The 25491-nt window shown below is 36.6% G+C and overlaps 1 protein-coding gene across 4 annotated transcripts in view; it reads right to left on the reverse strand.

Annotated features, from left to right (window-relative positions):
• TJP2 (tight junction protein 2) overlaps positions 1-25491 on the reverse strand; it is a 179470-nt gene that overhangs the window by 109552 nt on the left and 44427 nt on the right. The window contains exon 1 of one of the 4 annotated variants that reach the window (XM_074199447.1): positions 16553-17425. The exons of the other annotated variants lie outside the window; for them this stretch is intronic. Coding sequence (XP_074055548.1) covers positions 16553-16612 — 60 coding nt within the window. The 5' untranslated portion in view covers positions 16613-17425. Of the gene's footprint in view, positions 1-16552; positions 17426-25491 lie in introns of those variants that run through there. 4 annotated transcript variants of the gene reach the window in all.

Genomic DNA, 25491 nt, shown 5'->3' on the forward strand with positions numbered 1-25491 from the left:
AGAAATGATCTAGATTCAAATCCCATCCCTGGCTCTTAATATCTGAAGTAGCACTTAATAAATGAGTGGTTTTGTGACCTTGTACCAGTCATTTGGTCTTTCTCTGAGTCTGTTATCCTTTAACATTAAATAAGGAGGTTGGATCATAGATAGCCTCTTAAGTCCCCTAAAATTCTCTACCATTTAATATCCTCATCACTTCAGATGTCACCCAGTCTGACTTATAATGTTATAGATAATTTTTTAACAGACCAAATGAGTTGAAATGACTGTGTTTCTGGCAAATTTTACTAAAATCCACTTTCTGACTCAAGGGAGTCCAATACTCCTACCCCTTTCAAACCTGCCATCAGAAACATCCTAACCCATTTTATCACAAAAACATCACAAAGCTACCATCTCCTCCCTTTCATAACTATCTGTGACTCAGAGGGAAAAGAATCCTCTATAAGTGATAAGGGACTTACCCAGCTGGAAAGAACATTTCCTAAAGAAAGTATACTTTAAATGATAACTAGAACCCACTGTAATTCACATAAGAATAAGATCATAGATGTATCCAATATCACATATGTTATGATTAGAAGAACCAGGAATGAAATCCAGGACCTCTGCATTCAAATCTAATGTTCTTTATACTCCATCCTTTTTCATTGATTTACAAACAAAATTCAAATTGTAATTTCACTATGTCCTCAAATACAAAATACAACTTCTTCCTCCTTTCTTTAAAAAAATACTTTAAAAATACTATTTAATTTTATCCTCAAAACCACCCTGGGAGAGTAAAGTTGAGAAAAATGAGGTAAACAGAGTCATATAACTATTAAGTGTTTAAGGTTGCATCTTAACTCAGGTCTACTGGATTTCCAGAAGTCTATTCACAGTGCCCCAGCTGCCTCCAAAACAAACAAAAACTCATTATTCCTGACAGGATCCCCTGTTGGCATATTTTTAAAAATATAAAATACATAAAATTATGAAGTAAAGCAATCATATGAAATACTTATCTATATCTATATTTTAAAATTCATAAGCCCCCAAGAATCCTTGCTGTAAAATACCAAAAGAAAATAAAACAAATGAATGTTACCAGTGCTACTTCTGGGAAATCTCAAATTATTTTTGATTAACTTGAATTCACTCTGATTTCTTCACCTTTGAGGCCAAAACACACATCTCCCCACAACCCTAACACACATTCAGACATTGAACAGACCTGGCTGAAAGTAAGGCAAAACCATGAAAAGAAGCTCATCTGGAGTTGTACTGAGGAATAAAAAGACAGTGAACTATTTTGCATTAGTCTGGGAACAATGCAGCTTTGCAAGAGAAACCAATAAGCCTAACTTGAGTCATGTGAAGGAACCAAGGACAGGAGGGGGAAAGTCATCAACAGCACTCCAAATTCAGAACAGCCTCCTTCTATGCCAGGGCCAGAGATAAGATGGATTTGTGAGAAATAAGCATATGGAAAAAAAAAAAGATGGTAAAAGTGTGTAAAAATGTGTAAAGTTTCACTGGGAGAAGGAATTAGCAGAAAACATTTTATCAAAAAGCTGTGTGAAATGTCTGTGGCCACTGACAAAATACAGAAGAACACAACACACACAGCACTGATACATTATTTAAACTCTCACTGAATAATGCATCATCCCATTTCTTCCCCCAATTAAAAAAAAACAGCCACAGAAATACTTTGACTCACTTGGACTGCCTTCTTGGAACAAACTAAACAAAAACTTCCCCAGATAGAGGTTCCAAAGTGGGGTAGGAGGTAAGCTAAATTTTAAAAAACCATAGTACTTAGTGTTAATGCTATTTTAAAAAGGGGTGGAAAGGAAGATGGCAGAGACTAAGTGTCCCAAGTTCACTAGGCTGGAAGTGCAGCAGACACGGGCCACTCACAGCTGATCAACAAGGAAGCTTTGACCTGTTTCAGTTTTGACCTAGGCTGATTCTCCCCTTTTAGACATCCCAGTGGCAATGAACTCCCCAAGTTTCATCATAATAGTTTGGACTTCTGGCAGAAACTTTATCAGCTTGAACCCTACTTCAGCTCCGAACTCCTAAGCTCCAGATTTCCCAATTATGGCCTCTCTAGGAAAAACAGGGATTAAAGACAAGTATTACTGTGTCTAGGAAAATAGCATCTTAGAAAAGTTGCCATAAATTCTCAAAAAATGTTTTCACAATTCATTTTTCCCCTGTTATATAAAATTCCTTCCTCTGAATTACTCTTATGTAATTTAAAGGCCTAGAGTTATACAGGAGTACTGAGGGTCCTGATTGGAACTAGGTCTTCCTACCTGTAAGGACAGTCATTTTCACCACCATGCTTTATGAACACGATTTTTAAAGGTAACTTAATATAAATGTAATACCATCTCTACAGAAAATCAATATTTCACCATATGAATTTCATTAGTATAGTTTCCCAAAATCATTAGTCTTCCATTTGTTGCTAATGATATATCATATTTCACATAACCCCATATAGGTTTCTTTAAAAAAAATTACAGTTCAAGAGCAGTGTAGAAAGCATCAGTCCTTGGAGTCAGGAGGATGTGAATTCAAATTTGACCTCAGACATTTAATGCTTATTTAGCTGTGTGACCTTGGGCAAATCACTTAATCCTATTGCCTTGTCAAAAAAAAAAAAAACAATTCAACAACAAAACAATTAATTTACTTCTTCAAAAAATATTTAAGTACAGGGGTGGCTAGGTAGTGCAGTGGATATAGCACTGACCCTGGAGTCAGGAGTACTTGAGTTCAAATCTGGCCTCAGACACTTAATAATTACCTAGATGTGTGGCCTTGGGCAAGCCACTTAACCCCAATTGCCTTGCAAAAACCTAAAAAAAAAAAAAAATATATATATATATATATGATATACTAAAATTGACTTTCCTTCCAATATACCAATTAGTACTATGAACTTAACCAATAAAAAAATACTTTTAACTTATTTGCCAGGATTTGTGTTTGTATACAGGCAAAAATAATAAGTTAATATTCTATTAGCCTAGCAGAATATATGTACATATAACTATGTTAAAAAATATATATGCAGATAAATACAAGGTAATTTTGAAGGGCTGCACCTACATTTGAAGGTAGGAGAGCCAAAAAAGAACTCCAAAGGAGGTAGCCCTTGAACTGAATTTTGAAGGAAATTAGGTATTCTAAGAGGCAGAGAAAGTACATTTTAGCTTATGTAAATGGTATGGAAATTTAAAGAAAAGGAATACCATGTGTGAGGAACAGCCAAATGGCATGTTTGGCTAAACTGAAGAGTGTGTAAGGGGATGAAGTATTAATTAAATTAATTAATTAAGATTTAGTTGGGGCTAGGTAATAAAATTCTTGAACTATCAGACAGAAGAGTCTATATTTATTTATACAAGGGAGTAGGAAATCATAAAAGAAGCAGTGGGTTGAATGACATGGTTAGAGCTGCAATTTTGGATTATCCATTTGGCAACTATATGAAAGAAAAAAATGCACTGGAGTTGGAGGAAACTCTAGTCAGGCAGACTGATAAAGACTGTGACTGTGTGAGAAAAAAGAAATGACTAATTTGAAAACTGTTGCAGAAGAATTATTTTAAAAAATTGATATTTGACTGGATATGGAAATAAGGATTAGAGAAAGAGAAGAGTCAAAAAAGACTCTAGGGTTTAGATCCTTGGTGACTAGAATAGTAGTAATCCCTATACCAGAGACTCTTAACTTTTTTTTTGGTCATGGACCCTTTCAATAGTCTGGTGAAATCTATGGACCTCTCTTCTCAGAACAAGATTTTTTTTAAATGTATAAAATAAAATATAGGATTAATTACAAAAAAAACCCCTCCAAATATGCTGAAATTCAGTTTAAAAATTTTTTAAAACAGATTTATGGACCTCAGGTTAAGAACATCTGCCCTAGACAGAAATAGAGATATTAAAGTTATAGGTTTAAGGAAAAAGGGGAAAAAAAGTTGTTTTGGACTTGAATTTGAAATTCCTAAAAGAAAACAATTTCAAAATGTCCAAAAGTCAGTAAGCAGCGAAGGAGTGATGTTCAAAAGAGAGACTAAGGGTGGAGATACATAGATATCTGGAGTCAGTTGCAGACAGGTAATAATTAAACCCATGGGAAATGAGGAAGTCACAAAAGAAGTAAAGAGGAGAAAAAAAAAGGGCAGAGGACTCAGAGCCTTGAAGGTTAGGGGAGAGGATGTGGATGATGACTCAACAAAGGGCAGACAGAAAAGATGAGAATCCAGAGACAGGAATAACAGTAAATCCCACAGAGGAGAGAGTATCCAGCTAAGAGAGGACCATGAAAAGTTATGAATTATCACAGTTTACAATATATTGACATTGCCCTCTTGCACAACAAGGTGTTTTTTTTCCTTCTATGGTCTTAATGTAAAGGTGAATTAGCAAGAGTGGCTCACACCTAACAAATAACTTTTCGGATTTCATAAGCTAATTCCTCAAAGGGAAATGCTACCTTTATTTAATAAAAGTTCATTCTCTTCTTTATGAAGGTTTTCCTTTGCTTTACAATGGACCTAATTAGATGTCATTTTGGTAGAACTTCCCATCAATGCAAATTACAATCCAGCCTTGTCTTCTTATTCAATGAAGATTCTGGTCCATAAATCTTCTAAGGAGGTTTTATCCATTGCAAAGGGATATTTTGGAATTATCTTTTTTTTTCCATTTCATATCATATCTCTGGAACTGTGTTTGTGGTTCTTTAATGCTTTCCATGGATGACTCATTTTCATCTCCAGTTATACAGTTCCTCAAGGTTGTCTTTTATAATGATTTAGAACTCCATAGTAATAGTTTATTAATTAGTATGATATAGTAACTGGCACTCATGAACAAAAATAACAATTGCAATAATATAGGTTTGTATAAGAATGAATTTTCCTTTGAAGATCTCAAAATTCACATAAGATCCTGCACTTAATTCCTAGTTTTTATAAAGGATTCATCCTAGGCATTGAGTTAGTTCTTGTTTATATTGGTCCAGAAGTGTTTTCCAGTAGATATTCTGAATATATATATTTTACAATGCTGCCCAAACTGGGAAACACTTAACTAACCACAAATTATATTACATATATAAAATCAGTGTGTGTTTATGGTTAAATCTTTAAGATTTTCCATAGTTTGACACAGGATATTAATTATACCTCATTAATTGAAGTCAGACTCTTGTCCAATTCAGTGATTCAAGCCAGCAAAGGATAGAAAATGTGTAATTCATTTTGACATCAATTTTTTTTAGGAATAAATGACAGAAAGACAAAAACATCAGAATTGAACCAAAAGCTAAAATTGCATTTACAAAAAAAATTGGATTCAGTTGGAGAATGGGGAAGGAAAAAGAAACCAGATTTATGATTTTATTGGTGTAGGAACTCCAAAAGAGAAAACTACTTCTACCTATGTAGATGGGCAACTAGTTTGACTTATCATTTTAAAGTTGCCAGGTGCACTAAAAAGTTGTCATTTGTGCAGGGTCACAGAGTCACTCCCTCTGGCATACCAGTTCTGTAATCATGAGCCAATCATTTGATTTTTAGGCAAATCTCTTAAGATTACAAATTAATTAAGTTGTCCCATCTGAATGGGAATAGGAAGTTTTCATATTGAGGAGTTTCTTCTTCAAATAGATTATTAAATTTGGATTCCTAGGAGGATTTCTCATTAATGAGGCCAAAACATAGATAGAATATTTTTTTTTGCCTAAAAGGAAAGTCTTAGCAATTTTTATATTTTCTATTAAGTTAGCATGAAAAGGGATCCTATGATTCATTTTTATAGATCAGGTAACTGGCGTAAATTGTCTAATATTCAATATTTCTTCCTTTTTGTTGAGGTCTAGTGCAGAATGACTTATTCTTGCTTGTGTGGACATAAAAAGGACATTTGCTTTATAAAAAGGATTCCACAACCAATTTTTTGAGATAAAAAATCTTTCAAAAATTAAATACTTATCAATTTGAGTTTTTTTGCTATAATCTTCTGCAATACCACAGCATAAATTATTTCATGATTCTAAAATAACATCCCCTCAATAATATTTTCCCCTTTTATCCCACAAATAATGCCAGAAATATTACACACATACACCAAAAAATATTCTAAACTTAAAAAACAGAAAGAATGTGAAGGTAGTGTTAAAAAGAATGAGAATTCAACAAATCAAATGAGGTTTATTAGAACAAAATAACTTGCCTAAGTTTTCCTAGTTTCTTTGAAGGGATGCTCATAAAATGGGGAATTGGTTGATTGAACAAGTTATAGAATGAATAGAATGGAAAGGAATATTTGACTGTAAGAAATGATAAAAGAGCTAGTTTCTGAAGAACCCAGGAAGACTTTGCATAAACTAATTCAGAGTGAAGTTAGCAGAACCAGGAGAACAATAACAATAATATCATAAAAATAACCAACTTAAGTGGGTTAAAGTCTTATGAAGTCTGACCAACATAATTTGGTGCAGAGACCTGATTCATGTCTATGACTTGACACTTAATAGTCATATGATCTTGAGTAAGTCACTCTACCACATTAGGTTGAAATCCCCCCCCCATAAAATGGATATAATTATTTATGTTATGTGTATATGTCTATCATAGAGTTGCTGCAAAATATTTTATAGACATCAAGGGCTACAGAAAGTATGATCCATTTTTTATTGTAACTACCCTGAAAGATGGAAAGGGCAGGAACTACCATCCCCACTTGACATGAAGACATAGCTTGTGAAAGCCTCAAGAAGAACCTAATTCTTACTCTTTAATTCCAAAGTTCTCTTCACCATAGTCTGTTGGTTTTCAAAATACTTTAATTTACTAGGTCATACCTAGGGTGAACAGCCATCATCTAACCCTCAATCTGGATGCTGAAAATGTCAGTTTACAAGAATGTTGGTTGTACCTCTATACTTTTCAGTGTAGGAGACAATACTGATATTTCCCTGAGAAATTACTAGAATGAGATAAATTCCAATTATGTAAAATCCAATCAGTTCAATTTTAATTAATTTTTTAATCAATAAAAATTCACCTTCTTTTCTTCTCACTTCCTTCCTCTTTTCCCCCAATGAGAAAGAAATAATAATTATCAATACCTTCTCTATACGTACTTCAAGCATTCTAAGTAAAACTGGCATTTCCAAATCCTGTCAATGGAAAATTCCAAAAGTTATTAGGTATTCTGAACCCAGGTTACAGATTAGATTAAATTTCTCTTTGTGGAAGGCATTTCCAGACCGAAGATGTCACAAAGTCACATGAGCAAAGATCTGAAACTAGGAGGGATCCCATAATCAATCCCACTCATTTTATAGATGTGGAGAATTTTACCTCCAGGTAAAATGATTTCTTTCTCATTTCTCACCTGGCTATATACACTCAGGTTTTTCTACCATACCCCACAGAAAGCACTTTATTGGGAAAACCTTACTATTCAGCAAGATCACATCAGCCTGGCACTCCTCAACAGTACCAACCTCTGTCCCTGTGAATGGAGAGTTGGGTCTAAAACCTTCACTCAGATTAGACCATCTCATTTCTCCCTTCTTGGTATTACTTTGGGTCTTCTCTCCCACTCTCCCTACCTCCTTGGGGTAACTTCCCCATATTCTCATTTTCCAGTTTCCTTTTATTTGTTTTATTTCCCCATTGGAAAATGAAATCCTTGAGATTTGTCTATTTTTTTGTCTCCACCACCACCACCACCACCACCAGGCAGTGTGTCTGGAACTTAACAAGTGCTCAATAAATGGTTATTGATTGACTGATTCAAAGTCCCAAAATGTATTGTCAAAGTTGAAATTTGAGCCTCTAACTCCAAGTTTTTTTAAATTTATTTAAGGCAATGGGGTTAAGTGATTTGCCAAAGTTCACATGGCTAGGCAATTATTAAGTGTCTGAGGTCAAATTTGAACTCAGGTCCACCTGAATCCAGGGCTGTCACTTTATCCACTGTGCCATCTAGCTGCCCTCAGGTCAGTACTCTTTCCACTGTCATATAATAATCATTTGTAAAGTGAACAGTGAACCATAGTAAAGTGGTCCAAACACTATGCTATATTACATTGTCTTCCTTGAGAGGTACAGTGTCTTTATTACTATCATCAGATGGTGGCCTCCCTTTCTTTTTTAAAATATAGAAAAAGATCCCCGAATAAACCATCACTTCTCCCTCATCAAAAAGGGATGTAGGAATGTAGAATTCTACATAGCTCCAACTCCTTTGCAGTCTTTTCCCCTCATCAAAAAGGGATGTAGGAATGTAGAATTCTACATAGCTCCAACCCCTTTGCAGTCTTCCAAAATCAACTTTAACACTCATTTTTATAGGGAAAATTATACAAAATTAAAATTTGAATTCATGAATTCAACTTATTCAATCATTTCAGTTCTCACATTCTCAAACCTTAAAAAGGTTATGACCTCTTATCAATGTCTAAACAACTATGAGAAAAGCTAAATATATAAATGATTAATTAAATATAAATGTGATTTTCTACCAAGTTGTAGAAATTTATCTTCTTTAACCCTCTGAGAGCCATACTGGAAGATTAGTACAATAGCATACTAGTAAATCTAGGTTGTTCCTTTTTTTAAAGTTTTTTTTAAACATTTTATTTGTTTTCCAATTATATACAATAGTAATATGTACCTATCATTTTTTGCAAGGCTCTGAATTCCACAATTTTCCCCCCTCCTCCCTTCCCCCCCACAGAAGGCCGTCTGATAGTCTACATTGTTTCCATGCCATATATTGATGTAAATTGAATGTTATAAGAATAAACATAACCCCCCCCCTCAAGAAGATGAGAAACCTCAAGAATAGAGAAAAAGAAAAAAAAAGAATTGTACTTTCATCTGTGTTCAGATTTCAATGGCTCTATTTCTGGGGTGAGTTGCTTTCTTTATCATTAGACCACCAGAGAAATTGCTTCAATATTTTTCCCTCAGTTACTATTACTAGCTGTCCCTCCACTCTATTTCTCCCCACTCTCATTTATTCTATTCTCTCTCTCCTTTCATCCTGACCCTGTCCAAAAGTGTGTTCAATCTGAGTACCCTCTCCCTCGATCTTCTCTCTCTTCTATCACCTATTACCCCCCTTCCCTCCCCCCCATTCCCCCTCATCTTGTCCCTTTTCCTCCCATCCTTCTCTGAGGCAAGATGGATTTCCTCACTCTATCAAATGTGTATATCTTTTCCTCCCTGAGCCATTTCCGATGAGAATGAAGGCTCATTTATTCCCCCTTGCCTCCCCCCCCCACTTCACTGAAAAAGCTTTTACTTGACTCTTATGAGAAATATCTCAGCTTCTTCTTCATCTCTTTTTACTTCCTCCCAGTACTTTCCCCTATCACCCATTGACTCCATCCCTTTACCACATCATACCATTATAGTCTGCTCCTTCCTATGTCCTATCTATATATGCTCCAACAGCTCTTATAAATGAGAAAGTTCATATGAATTATCAATATCTTCTTCCTGTGCAGGAGTACACACAGTTCAACATCATCAAGTTCCTCATAGTTACTTTCTTCCACTCCCTCTATGGTTCACCAGAGTCCTGTACTTGGAGATCAAACTTTTGTTCAGCTCTGGCTGTCTCAATAGGAAAGTTTGAAAGTCCCCTGTTTCATTGAAAGTCCATCTCTTCCCCTGAAAAGAGGATGTTCAGTTTTGCTGGGTAATTGATTGTCGGTTGTAAACCAAGATCTTTTGCCTTCTGGAATATCATATTCCAATCCCTACGAGTGCTTAATGTGGATGCTGCCAGATCCTGTGTAATCCTGACTAAGGAGCCTCAGTAGTTGACTTGTTTGTTTCTGGCAGCTTTTAGAATTTTCTCTTTGATTTGGGACTTTTGGAATTTGGCTATAATATTCCTGTAAGTTTTTCTTTTGGGATCTCTTTTGGGGGTGACTGGTGAATTCTCTCAATTTCTATTTTACCCTCAGCTTCTAGGATCTCAGGGCAATTTTGATGTATTATTTCTTGAAAAATGAAGTCTAGGCTCTTCTGGTTGTGGCTTTCAGATAGCCCAATAATTTTTAAATTATTTCTTCTGCATCTGTTTTCAAGGTAGGTTTTTTTTTCCAATGAGATATTTCACATTTTCTTCTAATTTTTGGCCTTTTGGGCAGAGTTTTGTTTCTTCCTGCTTTCTTGCAAAGTCATCAGCTTCCTTTAGTTCCATTCTGCATTTGAAGAAGTTATTTTCTTCAGAGAGCTTTTTTTCTCTCCTTTTCCAGCTGGCTAATTCTGCTTTTTAAGGCATTCTTCTCCTAATTTGCCTTTTGTTTTGCTTTTTCCATTAGGCCTAAACTGTTTTTGTTTTTGTTTTTTAGTTTTTGCAAGGCAATGGGGATAAGCAGCTTGCCCAAGGCCACACAACTAGGTAATTATTAAGTGTCTGAGGTTGGATTTGCACTCAGGTCCTCCTGACTTCCATGGCTGCTGCTCTATCCACTGTGGCACCTAGCCAACCCTGTTTTGCCTTTTTTTTTTGCAAGGCAATGGGGTTAAGTGGCTTGCCCAAGGCCACACAGCTAGGTAATTATTAAGTGTCTGAGGTTGGATTTGCACTCAGGTCCTCCTGACTTCCAGGGCTGCTGCTCTATCCACTGTGCCACCTAGCCACCCCCCTAAACTGGTTTTTAACATATTATTTTCTTCAGTATTCTTTTGTATATATCTTTCACCAAGCTTTTGATTTGGTTTTCATGATTTGTCTACTTCATCCTCATTTCTCCTCCCAATTTTTCCTCCACCTCCCTTAAATGCTTTTTAAAGTCTTTTTTGAGTTCATCCATAGTCTTGAGCCCATTTTCTATTTCTCTTGGAGGTTTTGGATACAGAAACTTCGATTTTGTCATCATCTGAGTATATGTGTTTTTTTTTTTTTGTAAGGCAATGGGGTTAAGTGGCTTGCCCAAGGCCACACAGCTAGGTAATTATTAAGTGTCTGAGACCGGATTTGAACCTAGGTACTCCTGACTCCAGGGCCAGTGCTTTATCCACTGTGCCACAGAGCCACCCCTGAGTATGTATTTTGATCTTCCATGGGACTAAAGTAATTCCCTATGGTCAGATTCTTCCTTTTATGTTGTTTATTCATTTCCTCAGCCCAAGACTAATTTACAGCACTTCCAAGGCTTTGGGATTGGCTTTTTTTTTGGGGGGGGGGGAGACATCCCACTGGGACCTTTATTCCTTCAAGGTTTTATGCTCTCTAGTCTGTGCTTTGATAAGTACATGACCACAGCACTCCCCTCTGCCCTAGGGCTATAAGGAGAGATCCAGCTTGGTTATTTAGTATGGAAGCCCAAACTGAAATATCTGAGTGTAGGCAAACAGCAGAGTCCTACCCCAGGGAGAGCAGAGAAATCTCTGCAGACTTCCTTTACCATCTCTGGGGGTGCAGGCTGCTTTTTCCTGATTCTCACTGCAGATTCTGAAGCCGTGCTCCTCACTCCACCACTCACCCAGGTGCAGCAGAGTTCTCTCACTGCCCCTTCAAGCTGTTGCCAGTGATCTCTGGGCTGGGCTGAGCTGGGCTGGGCTGTGCTGCGGCTTTTTTTTTCCAACCCTACATCCTGGTGAAACACACCTTTCCCAGGGAACTTCTAAGTTATCTTGGACTGGGAAAATGTATCACTCAGTCTTTCTGTGGGTTTTGGTCCCTCTAAATTTTGGCTAGAGCCATTCTTTGTTTTTGGGGGGTTAGGGGGGTTGGAGTTCTCAGGAAATGCTGCCTTAATGCCTCCATTTTGGCTCTGCCTCCAGTTGCACCCTGTTTTTCTGAATATTTTATCATTAAAAATTTATCTTTTCAGCAGTTTAATGGAGAAGTTTTGAAGGAAAAAAAGCTGATCACTGGTATGGTGATTCAAGAGTACCATTAAAATTTATTTTGTAGATTTAAGGTCATATTAAGGAAATAAATTTCCTTGAAATGATGACTTGAGGGGCGGCTAGGTGGCGCAGTGGATAAAGCACTGGCCCTGGAGTCAGGAGTACCTAGGTTCAAATCCAATCTCAGACTCTTGATAATTACTTAGCTTCCTGGCCTTGGGCAAGCTACTTAACCCCATTTGCCTTGCAAAATCCTAAAAAAAAAAAAAAATGATGACTTGAAATGAGTGCTCTATCAGTTTTTTAAAAATATTCTAGGGGCGGCTAGGTGATGCAGTGGATAGAGCACCAGCCCTGGAGTCAAGAGTACCTGAGTTCAAATCTGGCCGCAGACACTTAATAATTACCTAGCCATGTGGCCTTGGGCAAGCCACTTAACCCCACTGCCTTGAAAAATCTAAAAAAAGAAAAATATTCTATACAATTTGAGAAAAAAGAAGACAGAACTAAGGCAAAGGATTACTTCTACTTTTATCTCTGTCACTTAATCCTATGGCCAAATGATTAAAGAAGTCATTTCAGAAGTTTAGATAAATGCATCAATTCCCACAATATATAACTACTTCTGTTTGAGATCACTAGTGTGTTGGATTTTTAAATTGTTTTTATCATATAATAAAATGGAACTAAGGCATAATATTCATTCCTAGCTTGAAATTCAAGGCCCTCCAAAAATTAGGTCTCCTATTATGTTTCTAGTCCTTTAGTCCCATATCTTTCAGATTAGAAGATAATAATTGTTGACTAAATGAATGAGCAAATAAAATTGTCACTCTGAGGTTAAATGGAGCCTTTTAATTACCTAAATGAAAAAATTTACTTCCTGAGCAAAGATGATATATACTACATCCTCTCAAAACTTATCGAGAGAACTGACAAGGATCATGCTCTTCTCACAAATCTATCAATCCAGACCTGGATCAATCTGAAGAGGTTAATTATGTGAACATTATTAAATGTCTGGAGCATGTAGACTATACAATCTGTTGGTTCTCTAGTCTTGTTATTCCTACCTTCAAAAATAGCCCATTCTTTATCTCTCTAAATAGACCATTCTTTCTACTTGCATGGTAAAAAAGGTGAGGATGTTGATCAACTCACTTTAGAACTAACTACTTGCAAGGGCCTTCAGGTTGGACTGCCTCAGATCTTTCCTTTCTTCAATCCATCCTCCATTCAGTTGCCAAAATGATTTTCCTAAAGTGTAGATCTGATCATGCCATCTCTCTATTCAATAAACTCCAGAACTTCCTTATTAGCACCAGGATCAAATATAAAATTGTGTCTTTCAAATGCCTTCACAGGGGCAGCTAGATGGTGCAGTGGAAAAGAGCACCAGCCCTGGAGTCAGGACTACCTGAGTTCAAATCTGACCTCAGACACTTAATGATTACCTAGCTGTGTGGCTTTGGGCAAGCCACTTAACCCCATTGCCTTGCAAAAAACCTAAAAAAAACAAAAAATCAAATCAAATGTCTTCACAACAGCTCCCTTTTTTAAACTTTCCAATTTTCTTACTTTGCTCCCTATTCCAAACACTTCCAACTTGTTGTTCCTTTTACACAATACTCTATCTCCTATCCATATCCCTTTGCATCAGTCATTCTTCATCATGTCTAGAATGTTCTCTCTTCCCACCTTTTCCTCTTTATTTTCCTGGCTTCCTTTAAGACTTAGCTCAAATTCTATCTTCTGCAGGATTCATTTCTTAGACTGTGATGGCTAAATGAAATAGTCAAAGAATTCTGAAAAGCAGCTTGGAGTTATGTTTTAAAAAAGTGGGACAGCTAGGTTGCACAGTGGATAGAGCACAGGTTCTAGAGTCAGGAGGACCTGAGTTCAAATTCCACCTTAGACACTTAATACTTATTTAGCTGTGTAATCTTGGGCAAGCCATTTAATCCCATTGTTTTATAAAAACCAAAAAAGAAAAAAGTGACCTAGAAATCTTACTATCAGACACATATTCCAAAGAGGTCAAAGACAAAAATAAAGATTCCACATGCATCACAATATAACCAGCAATACTTTTTTGTAGTAATAATGAACTGGAAGCAAAGTAGATTCCTACCATTTGAGTAATGAGAAAATGAATTAAAATACAAGAGCAATGGAACAACAATGGATATTAACAATTCAGAGAAGTAAGGAGTTACTTCATAGAGTGAAGGAAGCAAAACCAGAAAAATAAAATATAAAATGACTGCAAATGGAAAAATAAAACAATCTGATGTCTAGGTAGTCAAGATGACCAAACATGGTTCTGACATCATTGAATAAACATATCTCCCTTCTTTGCAAAAATGGAAGATGGCACAATAGATACAGAATACTGCATAAAGAGATGCAGGTGAGATAATGGTGGTAATAATAATAATAGCAGCTAAAATATATATAACACATTTTATGTTTCAGGCATTTCACAATTATTATCTTATTTGATCATCACAACAACCCTGGGAGGCAGGTGCTATTATTGTTATTTCCATTTTAGAGATGAGGAAACTAAGGCAAGCAGAGGTTGAGTGATATGCCTAAATCTAAGCCAAATTTGAACTAAGGTTTTCCTGACTCCAAATCCAGAGCTTTATTCACTTTACCACCTCAGTGAAAAGAAGTCAATGTCAAAAATAAAAAAAAAATGTTCATCAAAAGATAAAAGAGATTTAAAACAAAATCTCAAAAAAAGTTTTTTTTTTAGTTTTTTGCAAGGCAAATGGGGTCAAGTGACTTGCCCAAGGCCACACAGCTAGGAAATTATTAAGTGTCTGAGGCTGGATTTGAACTCAAGTACTCCTGACTCTTGGTCTGGTGCTCTATCCACTGTGCCACCTAGCCTCCCTGAAAATCTCAAAGAGTTTTGATGGAGATTTTGCTCACTGAAGAGAACCAGGATTAGAGTCTCATCATGGAAGAATTGGCACTAGAGATGGATTTTAAAAGATGGGTGGGAATTTGACAGAAATGGGGTGAGGCCGCACATTTCAACCATAAGTACCATAAAGGAGGACAGAAGGCAATACAAGATATATAGGGGACAAAGAGTGGTTCAATTTGATTGAAAAGTAGAAAGCAGTACTGTGAGATAGGGCTGGCAAGGGAGGGTGGTACCTGCTTGTATGTACAAGAAAGATCTGGTAAGAGAATGGAGGCTAATATTTTTAAATATAGTTTTCCCAAATACAGATGACTCCATATTTTTTTTAGGTTTTTTGCAAGGCAAATGGGGTTAAGTGGCTTGCCCAAGGCCACACAGTGAGGTAATTATTAAGTGTCTGAGGCCAGATTTGAACTCAGACTCCAGGGTGCGTGCTCTATCCACTACCCCACCTAGCCACCCCAACTCCATATACTTTCAAGGAAAATGCCTAGCAAAGGAGATTGATCTTTAATCTTCAGTCAAAGTGCCACAGAAGGCCTGGGGGCTGAGAAGGGATATGAAAAGTTCTATGACTAAAGGGAAAATAAATTTAATTGATGGGAGCTACTGAAGGATAGAAGCTAAAGGGGAGGAGAGAGAATGCCAGAAAACCTGTTTGTTTGGAGTCTATTTCAGTAGTCCTGTAGTTTTCTCCCTACCTTACCAACTTCAAATGCATCATCTGCAGTGCTAGTGTCTATGAGATGGCAACTGTCCCCTAAGCACTGCAAAGAAATTGCCAATAATCACATAGGCAAAAAGTAATTCTAAGTTTTGAAAAGAAAATAGAGGCAAAGGGCTGCATATTCCATTCCAAACCCTGAAGCTAACCACTCCCAAATTCCTAAACATTTTAAGAAAGTTTAAACTATAGTAGACATCCCAGACAGCTCACCACTTAAACTGGAAGGAAGGGAGGGAGGAATGGAGAAAAAAAAGAAAAGAAGACTTTACATAAAACTTAGTCAAGTGCTCAACAGTAAGACTGATACAGGGGCAAAGAAGTATTTATTTATTTCTTGATCCAGCACACTCTTCGATAAACCTAACCCCTTGCCCTCTTCAAAACAATTTGGTTTTACTTCAAAAGCAATCTTTTGTGGGAGTGTTGTTTTAAAGAGACAGGCTTATTTCAAACACCTTTCTGTTTAAAGAAATTGATAAGATTAATTATTTAAATACCTCAGAATTTTCACAGCTTCCCTGTCTCTCAGCTTGGATATAAACTCTGGGTAGTCCGGGGCATTTTCTACCTAGATCATTATTCAACCAGGTCACGGTTCAAGGCAGAGTTTTTCTAAGTCTCTGAGGGGAGTGGACCGAGGCTGAATTTTATCCGGAGCTACGACCGGTCATTGCAAAGGGCAGAAAATCAGGCCATAGGAAAGTACGGAAAATCAAATCTTAGTAGTAACAGTCCTCAAATCAAGAGTGGTTAGCAGTGAACGACGGTCTTGACAGAGGATATGCAACTCCAATTTTTCAGCATAGAGGAGCTGGGGTTTGTTGGAGACGGTTTTGCATGTTCCTCAGCAAACAATCCCAATCGTAAACACCTGTGGAGCAGCTATACAGAGGACAGAGAGTTAAATCCACCCCTCAAAATGCAGACAGTCTCTCCCAGTAGGCGCCTAACCCTGGGCCCAGCCCCTAAGCACACGTAAGATACTCACAGGAACATAGGCTGACAGTTCTCGCCTGTAGGAAAACAGACGGTCTCCTTTCACGGGCATCTTGAACTCGGGGGGGAGGGGGGCGGCGGCGGGACGAGGCAATCCTCGTCCCTCCTGCCACCCCTAGTCTCTCTTAACAGGGTGTGTAACAGCAGTTTATGCAAGGTGTCCGCTCCTCTTTTGGTTTCCAGCTTAATATTCCGCACTACCAAGGGATCTATTCTTAACCAAGGGAGCCCCTGAACTCCAACCCTCTAAAATACTTAGATTTCCAAGTACGTGGGGATCCAGCCTAGGCCCCTCCTCTCCCAACAGTGTTAACCCCACTGAACCAACAAGGCAACTAACTCCGAAACATTCCTGCGGCCGAGCCCTAAGTTCCCGGGCAACATTCTAATGGTTGCTACCATCTGCTGGAAGGGGAGAAGTGTGACTAATGAATCACAGGATTCACCAGGTGTGAGTAAAGTAGGATTGTGTTCCTATCCATTGGATAACATATTTCGGCTGAAGAGGGAAGGACTTGGGGAGAAAGACTGGTGAGAGTAATGAGAAAATGAATATGGATCCTTCCCTTTCTCCCCCTTTCGGAGTTTTTTTTTTGGTTCGATCCTAGGAAACTCGGCGCTAAGATATCTCATTTTGAGGAGTTCGAGAGGAGATAAGCAACGACTGGCCTACTCCCAATCCAGGTCATTGTTCTAGCTTTAAACTGGAATGGGTTAAGCCAAATGAGAAGCAAGTAAATTGCAAAATCTACTCCAGAAAAAAAAAAGATGCTGCCATTCAGGGAGAAAAGTAAATTGAAAATGAATAAGGAACAAAAATTATTTGTTATTACCAAATGTTTATTTGATTCTCTAAAAAACTTGGTATCATGTCATCATAACATTCTTTATCTTTTTTAAAGAAATACTCAAATGTATAATTTTTTCTATTCAAAATGGGGTAGTAGTAACTGATATTATATGAAAAAAATTACATTTAAGTTTACACTTTGAAATTTACAAAGCACAAAGTGCCAAAATAGTAACTTTAATTTCTTGTTGCCTAAGTAGGTTCTACCAGAGTTATCAACTGCCTTCATTCTCTTCTTCGCACCAATACAAATCCCCCCCCCCACAAGTTATATCATCCTCCAGAAATGTAACTTGAAATAAGTCATTGATGACTTAATACAGTGCTCCACATCCAATGGATGGTTAATAAATGTTCATTGAAAGAATGGATGGTTCTTACACTTATTCTGCATTTGATAATATCTTAAACCAATCAAGGTAGCCTTAATCATCACTGTGATATCACTGAGACTTTTTTTTAAGAGAACTGCTTGTCAGGTTTTAACAACCAATTAATTCTGACTAATCTTTATTCTAGGTATAACATGCTAAGTTAATATCTAAGTTAATAACTGTGTAGAAAAAGAAGTGTCTGGTCCAACTTGCTTGCTATCTCTCTACCCTTTAATTGGAAGACAAAAAATTCAGCCTAGACTCTCAAAGCCAAGGTAAAAGTATGATTTACCTCATCTGACAAAATACAGATGTTGGGCTTCCTCTGAGAAGCTGCTTCACTTCCTGCCCAATACAAACACGTTTGGCAGATTAGGAGGAAAAACAAGTCTGACTCCTAGAGTGTTACTCTTTTAGTCTAAGTATCAGAGTCCACACCCATGAATACAATTTACTGTAATGAATGTCTTTCAATGTAGTTTGGGATTTCTTAATTTAGAAAGTTTAGTTGTAATTTCTATTGTGTCATGTGATTCTATCAAACCAGGTGCCTTTTTAAAATCCTACATTTCATCTCTCTCTCTCTCTCTCTCTCTCTCTCTCTCTCTCTCTCTCTCCTTATAGCATACAGATATTTGTGTACCAAATTTCTTAAAGAATCCCTTTTTCATTATATATTATATAACAATGCATAGAACATATGACTTAGAACTTGAAAGAATTGTGGGATTGTACAGTCCAACCACTATTATTCTTTTTTTTGGCAAAGGGTTAAGTGACTTGCCCAAGGTCACATAGGTAATTATTAAGTATCTGAGGCCATATTTGAACTCAGATCCTCCTGATTCCAGGGTTGGTGCTCTACCCACTGCACAACCCACCTGATCCCCAACCATATCATTCTACAGATGAGGAAACTGATACCCAGTGGTGTGAACTAACTTGTCTAGGATCAGACAAGTAGTAAATAGCAAGCCCCAGATCCGAACTCAGAATTTTTGCCTCAAAATCCGAAATTCTCTCTGCTCTAGCAGGCAATATTCTCTAAAGAAAACTCATCAATGATCCTGACTTTTTAAAGAAACTTCTCTTTTTCATTATATTTTGGTAAGTCAATAAACATTAATTAAACAACTCCTATGAGCTAGGTACTGTGTTAAATGCTAGGGATAAAAAAATAAAGACAGTTTCTACTATTTAAGGAACTAGCAATCTAATGGGAGAGACAATATAAAAATAACTATGTACAAACAATCTTTATGCACTTCCAAGTCAGGGTTTGTTATTTTTAGTGCATTTGTAAATACTGAATGGAGAGTAAGTATTTAGGGGATTAGAAATTAAAATTCATTAATTAGAAATTAAGTTGTTATAGGCCTGGCAAGTTTGTCAAAAGATAATACCATTAATTCATATTCGATAATTCTAGACTGAGGATGAATTGTAACTGACCTTTGTACTTGGTATAAAGATTTACTAGTCAAATAATAAATGTTAACTAGTCTAGCTGGAGAGCAAGAATTTTGTCCTAAGAGAAAAAATTCAAAAGGTCCTCAAGCACTTCAGAAGCATATTGACAAGGCACACAAACCATTCCCCCCTCTAAGTACCCATTTTATTTTTCATAAAATGAGATTAGCTTAACTGAGCTCTGAATTTCTGGTCCTGCAAGTTTCTATCAGAGGATACAGATTCTGCCTTTTTAAAAATAATTAGGTCTTTAGAACCTTGAGCAGCAAAGACATTGTACTTTGAACCTTTTAGAATGAGGCAATTGTGAGGGGAAGAAGGAGATGCTTAATTTTTGTTTGGAAATGTGTGAGCTTGTTTCTTTTAGTGAGACTAATATTTCATTATTGTAGGAATATCCTTAAAGAGGACAGAGTAACAGACTGGCAAATATGACCAGAAAGGACAATAATCAATGTTGGAAGGGATGTGAGAAATCTGGGGACACTAATATATTGTTGGTGGAGCTGTGAACTCATCCAACCTTTTCTGAAGAGCAATTTGGAATTGCATCCAAAGGGCAATAAAAATGTGCATATCCTTTGATCCAGCAATACCTTACTGGGTCTATACCCTGAAGAGATAATGAAAAATGCTAAAAACATCACTTGTACAAAATATTCATAGCAACTCTATTTGTGGTGGCAAAGAATTGGAAATTAAGTGAATGCCTATCAATTGGGGAGTGACTGAACAAATTGTGGTATATGTACATTATGGAACACTATTATTCTATTAGAAACCAGGAGAGATGGGAATTCAAAGAAGCCTGGAGGTATTTGTATGAGCAAGATGAGCAGAACCAGAAGAACATTGTATACCATAACAGCAGCATAGGGTTGATGATCAATCTTAATGGACTTGCTCATTTAATAAGTGCAACAATCAAAGACAATTTGGGCATATCTGTGATGGAGAATACCATCTGTATCCAGAAAAAGAATTGTGGAGTTTGAACAAAGACCAAAGACGATTGATTACCTTTAATTAAAAAAACCCCCATCTTATAATGTAATTTTGCTATCTCTTATATTTTATTTTTTTCCTTAAGGATATGATGAATCTCTCAATACATTCAATTTAGATTAATGTATAGCATGGAAACAATGTAAAGACTATCAGACTGCCTTCTGGGGGGGAGGAAATCTAGATTTGGGGGAAAATTGTAAAATTCAAAAATAAATAAATAAAAATAATGAAAGAGGAGAGAGGGAGGAAGAGAAGGAAATGGAAAGGGTCAGGGGGAGAAAGAGAGAGAGAGAAAGTCTGGGGCACTGATATTAAATAACTTGCCCAGAGTCACATGACCAGCATTTCAATCCCAGTCTTTCCAAATCTCATGAGACTAGCATTAACCACCATGTCTAGAGCAGGTAGCTCTCTCAGCAGTTTATGAAGATCCATTCTGGGAAAACAAGTCTGAATTCTTCCCATTGAGTATTTGCCACCTTAAATAGAAAGCCTTGAAAAATGATTACAGGTTTATCTAATCTGCAGAATCAGTAGATTAGAATCATTCACTTAAATATTAATGTTAAAGTGAAAATGACTTGCTGAATGAAGTATAACAAACTTTCCAGCAAGTATTTTGTTTTTCCCTCTAAGTTTTAATCTTTTGATCTTTCTTTAAGAATAAAATTTGTTTCCCTCCTTTTGAGTTGTGTGTGTGTGTGTGTGTGTGTGTGTGTGTGTGTGTGTGTGTGTGTGTGTAAAAGGTAGGGGTGAGAAAAGAAAGTTCAGAGGTAACTTTGGGGGACATCTACATAAAACACAAGGCCTCCAGGGAAACAGAATTGTGCCAGGGAAGGAATGACTGCATCAAAACAATTCTCACATGACCTTGGGTCACAGATAAAATCAGTCCACCCCAAAAAGGATACTATTCTCAGTCAATCATATTAGCACAGTCCTACCTAAAGGAAATTTGGCTAGGTCTAAAAGAAATCAGTCTTCCAGTAAATTAGATTCTAAAATGTGGCTTGGAGTACTAGGAGCTTTTGAATTAAACATATTATACTATGCACCAGCACTATACTAACATAAGACAAAATTAATGCTATAAAGGCTATTGAAACAGTTTGCAGAGCTGAACTTTCTTTTGCTATTAGTAGAATCTTCTGTATACAGCCCAAGAAGCCAAATAATTTGAAGTTTTTTCCTCAGGCTCAAGTGACTGTTTTCCACTATTTCAAATGAATATATTATTATTTTTCTATCTGAGAGGTTGATATGAACTGTAACCTGTTGATACACAGCAGCTTCTAATCAACCACTTTTAGATGAATTTAGGTATATTATGAGGAAATGTGATCAACTTCCTTTAGTCAAGATAAAATAATCACATTCACTATTTCAATGATATTAATAAAAAATCAAACTATATATAGTTTTTAACCCTTTTTGTGTCATAGATCCCTTCGACAGCATTATAAATTCTTGTCTTAAATGCATAAAATAATTTACCCTTGAATACAGAGAAAACTATTATAATACACAATTATCATTGATGAGTATATATCTATGTTTTAATATAGATATGTGCATATTTATATGTATAGAGATAGATTCATAAATATAAAAAAAGTTCACAGGATTTCAGGTTAAAAACTTCTGATGGGGAGGCTAGGTGGTGCAATGGATAGAGCACTGGCCCTGGAGTCCGAAGTACCTGGGTTCAAATCCGACCTCAGACACTTAATAATTACCTAGCTGGGTGGCCTTGGGCAAGCCACTTAATCCAATTTGCCTTTGCAAAAAAAAAACTAAAAAAAACCCTTCTGATGTAGAAGAGAACCAGTTATTTGCTTCTAAATTAGCTGATGATTAAATAACAATCATTATTCCTTCCACATCACAACTTCACTCACTGCAGTTCTGATATAGTGTGAGTTGGCATAAGAAATTAAATGGGAAATTGGGGGAGTTTTAAGGAAGCCTCAGATGACACAAAGTTTAGAAACTCAGAAATGCATAAAATACAGCATACCTTTCCCTTACTCAGACTTCAATAGATAAGTACCATCTTTAGGACCAAATGTAAATTCCTATTTGGAATTTAAAACTCTCCACAATTTGCCCCCTTCCTACTTTTCCACCCTTCTTATATTTTACTCTTCACACACTTTATAATCCAGTAAAACTCACCTCCTTATTGTGTTCCACAGAACACACTCCATCTCTTATTTCCATAATTTTCAACCTTTTAGTTCCCCTGGCTTCATTTAAGATATTGTTCAACCACCACCTTCTCCAAGAGGCTATTTTCCCCTTTCATACTTCACATCTACTCTATATAGATCCTGCATATATGAGCTCCTTGTAAACTGATCCAACCTTTCTGGAGAGCAATTTGGAATTCCACCCAAAGGGCAATAAAAATATGCATATCCTCTGATCCAGCAATATCACTACTGGGTCTATACCTTGAAGAGATCAAGAAAAAGGGTAAAAACATCACTTGTACAAAAATATTCATAGCAGCCCTGTTTGTGGTGGCAAAGAATTGGAAATTGAATGAATGTCCATCAATTGGGGAATGACTGAACAAATTGTGGTATATGTACATTATGGAACATTATTGTTCTATTAGAAACCAGGAGGGATGGGAATTCAAAGAAGCCTGGAGGGATTTGCATGAACTGATGCTGAGTGAGATGAGCAGAATAAGAACATTGTACACCCTAACAGCAACATGGGGTTGATAATTAACCTTAATGGACTTGCTCATTTAATAAGTGCAACAATCAAGAACAATTTGGGCATATTTGTGATGGAGAATACCATCTGTATCCAGAAAAATAATGGTGGCGTTTGAACAAAGACCAAAGACTATTACCCTTAATTTAAAAAAAAAAACAGTTGTCTATTATGTAATCTTGCTAAGCTCTTACATTTTAACTTTTTTTTTTAGCTTTTTGCAAGGCAATGGGGTTAAGTGGCTTGCCCAAGGCCACACAGCTAGGTAATTATTAAGTGTCTGAGACCGGATTTGAACCCAGGTCCTCCTGACTCCAGGGGCAGTGCTTTATCCACTGCGCCACCTAGCCGCCGCTAACTTTTTTTTCTTAAGGATATAATTTCTCTGTCAACACATTCAATTTAGATCAGTGTATAGCATGAAAACAATGTAAAGACTAACAAACTGCCTTCTGTGGGGGGGGTAGGGGGAGAGAAGTGAGATTTGGGGGAAAATTGTAAAATTCAAAAATAAATAAATTTATTTAAAAAATTAAAGAAAGCGAGCTCCTTAAAAGCCAAGGTTGTTTTTGCTTTCCTTTTTGTCTCAATGCTTATCATTGTACCTGGCACACAGTATTTAAAATATACTTGTTGCCTGACTGTTCTAAAGGCAGAGACTTTATTTGTAGTATATATATATTGTTCATATGGTAGCTTACGTAGGGTAGAGCCTTCCAATTCATATTAGTCTGATCAGCCACATCTAGATACCCTGTATCTTAACTATAATGCAGCAATATCATTTTGGTCTTCTTTGAGAATGGACAATGACCATACACACTATACCAAAAGAATATGTGAGAGTGTGTACTTACAGAGAAAGAAGGAGAATAATATTCTAAGAAGAGACTAGATATATAGGTTCCCCTGTGGTGTATGTGTATGTGTGCATATGTATATGTATGTATGGAGTTTTATAGTTATCATTATAGTCTTCTCTATAATGCATACATGCATACTCATAGTGTAAGTATAGAGAATACAAAATAAATACAAAGTAGTTCAAAAGGGCTATTTGCTGTCAGAGATTCAAAAGATTTCATGTGGAAGTTAGTATTTCAGCTGAGTCTGAATTAGGTAGGGGATTCTAAGAGATAGAAATGAGAAAGTAATAAATTTCAGACATGGGGAGGGTGGTGGTGGTGGTAATGAATACAAAGACCCATAGACAGGAGAGGGGAGTATTGTGTGTGAGGAATCAGAAGAAAGTCACTTTGACAAGAATGCAGAGGATAGGAAATGGGATAATATATAATGAAAAAGAAAAAGTAATTTGGGGCAGGGTCCTGAAGGACTTTAAACTTCAGATTTTAATCTAGAAGCAACAGGAAGCCACTGAAATCTGAGTTGAGGAATATCCAGATCAGTTGTACTCCTGCTTCCTAGTTATCTCCATATCATGTAGCAAATCAGTCATCATCTCCATCTTCCTACTTACCATAACTTTGGATTCTCCTCTTTTAAGTCATCTTTCCAGGCTTCCATCATGCTATTCAAAGGTCTATGTCTCCAAATATCCTTTATGTGTTGTCTTCTCTCATTAAAATGTGAAAACCTTAAGAGCAGGGACTTTCCTTCTTGCTTATATTTATGTGCCCAACATTTAGTTAGTACTCTGCCTAGCACATACATGCTCTATCTATGCATCAATCTCTATTAGTCCAAACCTGTATGGTTATATGTGTGGCATATAAAACTCTAGATAAGGAAGCTTCATTTATTGGTGTCTATCCACAATTGCCTGGGACACCAAGAGGTTAAATGGGTTCAGAGTAATTTGGTCAGTATTAAACAGAACATCATCAAAATAAAATAACATAATCTGGTCTAGTCTTAAAGTAAGATTTTGTGGGGGAAGGAGGGCAGCTGGATAAATAGAATACTAGTCCTGGAGTCAGGAGGAGCTTTTTGAAACAGTGGTAATAGTGGTAAGCTAAAAACTAGATCTGTGATCCATATGGAATTCCCTCTACCAATGCCAGTTAGTAGTCTGTCAGCAAATTAGAGTCTTAACTTCCCAAAGAACTAAGAGTTTAAGTGACTTGTGCAGGCTCATCCAACTCATATGCAGCAGAGGCAGACCATAAACCTAAGTTTTTCTGAGGCCAGCTCTCTATGGCATAACTCTACTTGTAATAATGATCTACTAATCACTAGACTTAAATTTATGTGGTAAATCTGTAGCAGATTTAGTTGATTCACTGTTAACTTAATCTTGGTGGGCATTGAGTTGGGAATGGAACCACAAGCTAGATTTGGTATCAGGAAAGAATACTTGGGTCTATTAGATTCCAATGCTACTATGAAACCTTTTTCTCTCATTAGAAAAATATTCCATTTTTAAGTGTCCAATAATATAGTTATTAACCAGCTGTAACAGATAATAGTAACATTTACTTCCAGTATGTTGAGGAGAGAATTGACCTCAAAGTGATTGTGCATTAACCAAATAGTAACAAT

Source organism: Macrotis lagotis, chromosome X (genome assembly GCF_037893015.1).
Source record: "Macrotis lagotis isolate mMagLag1 chromosome X, bilby.v1.9.chrom.fasta, whole genome shotgun sequence".
NCBI classification, from domain to species: Eukaryota; Metazoa; Chordata; class Mammalia; order Peramelemorphia; family Peramelidae; genus Macrotis; species Macrotis lagotis.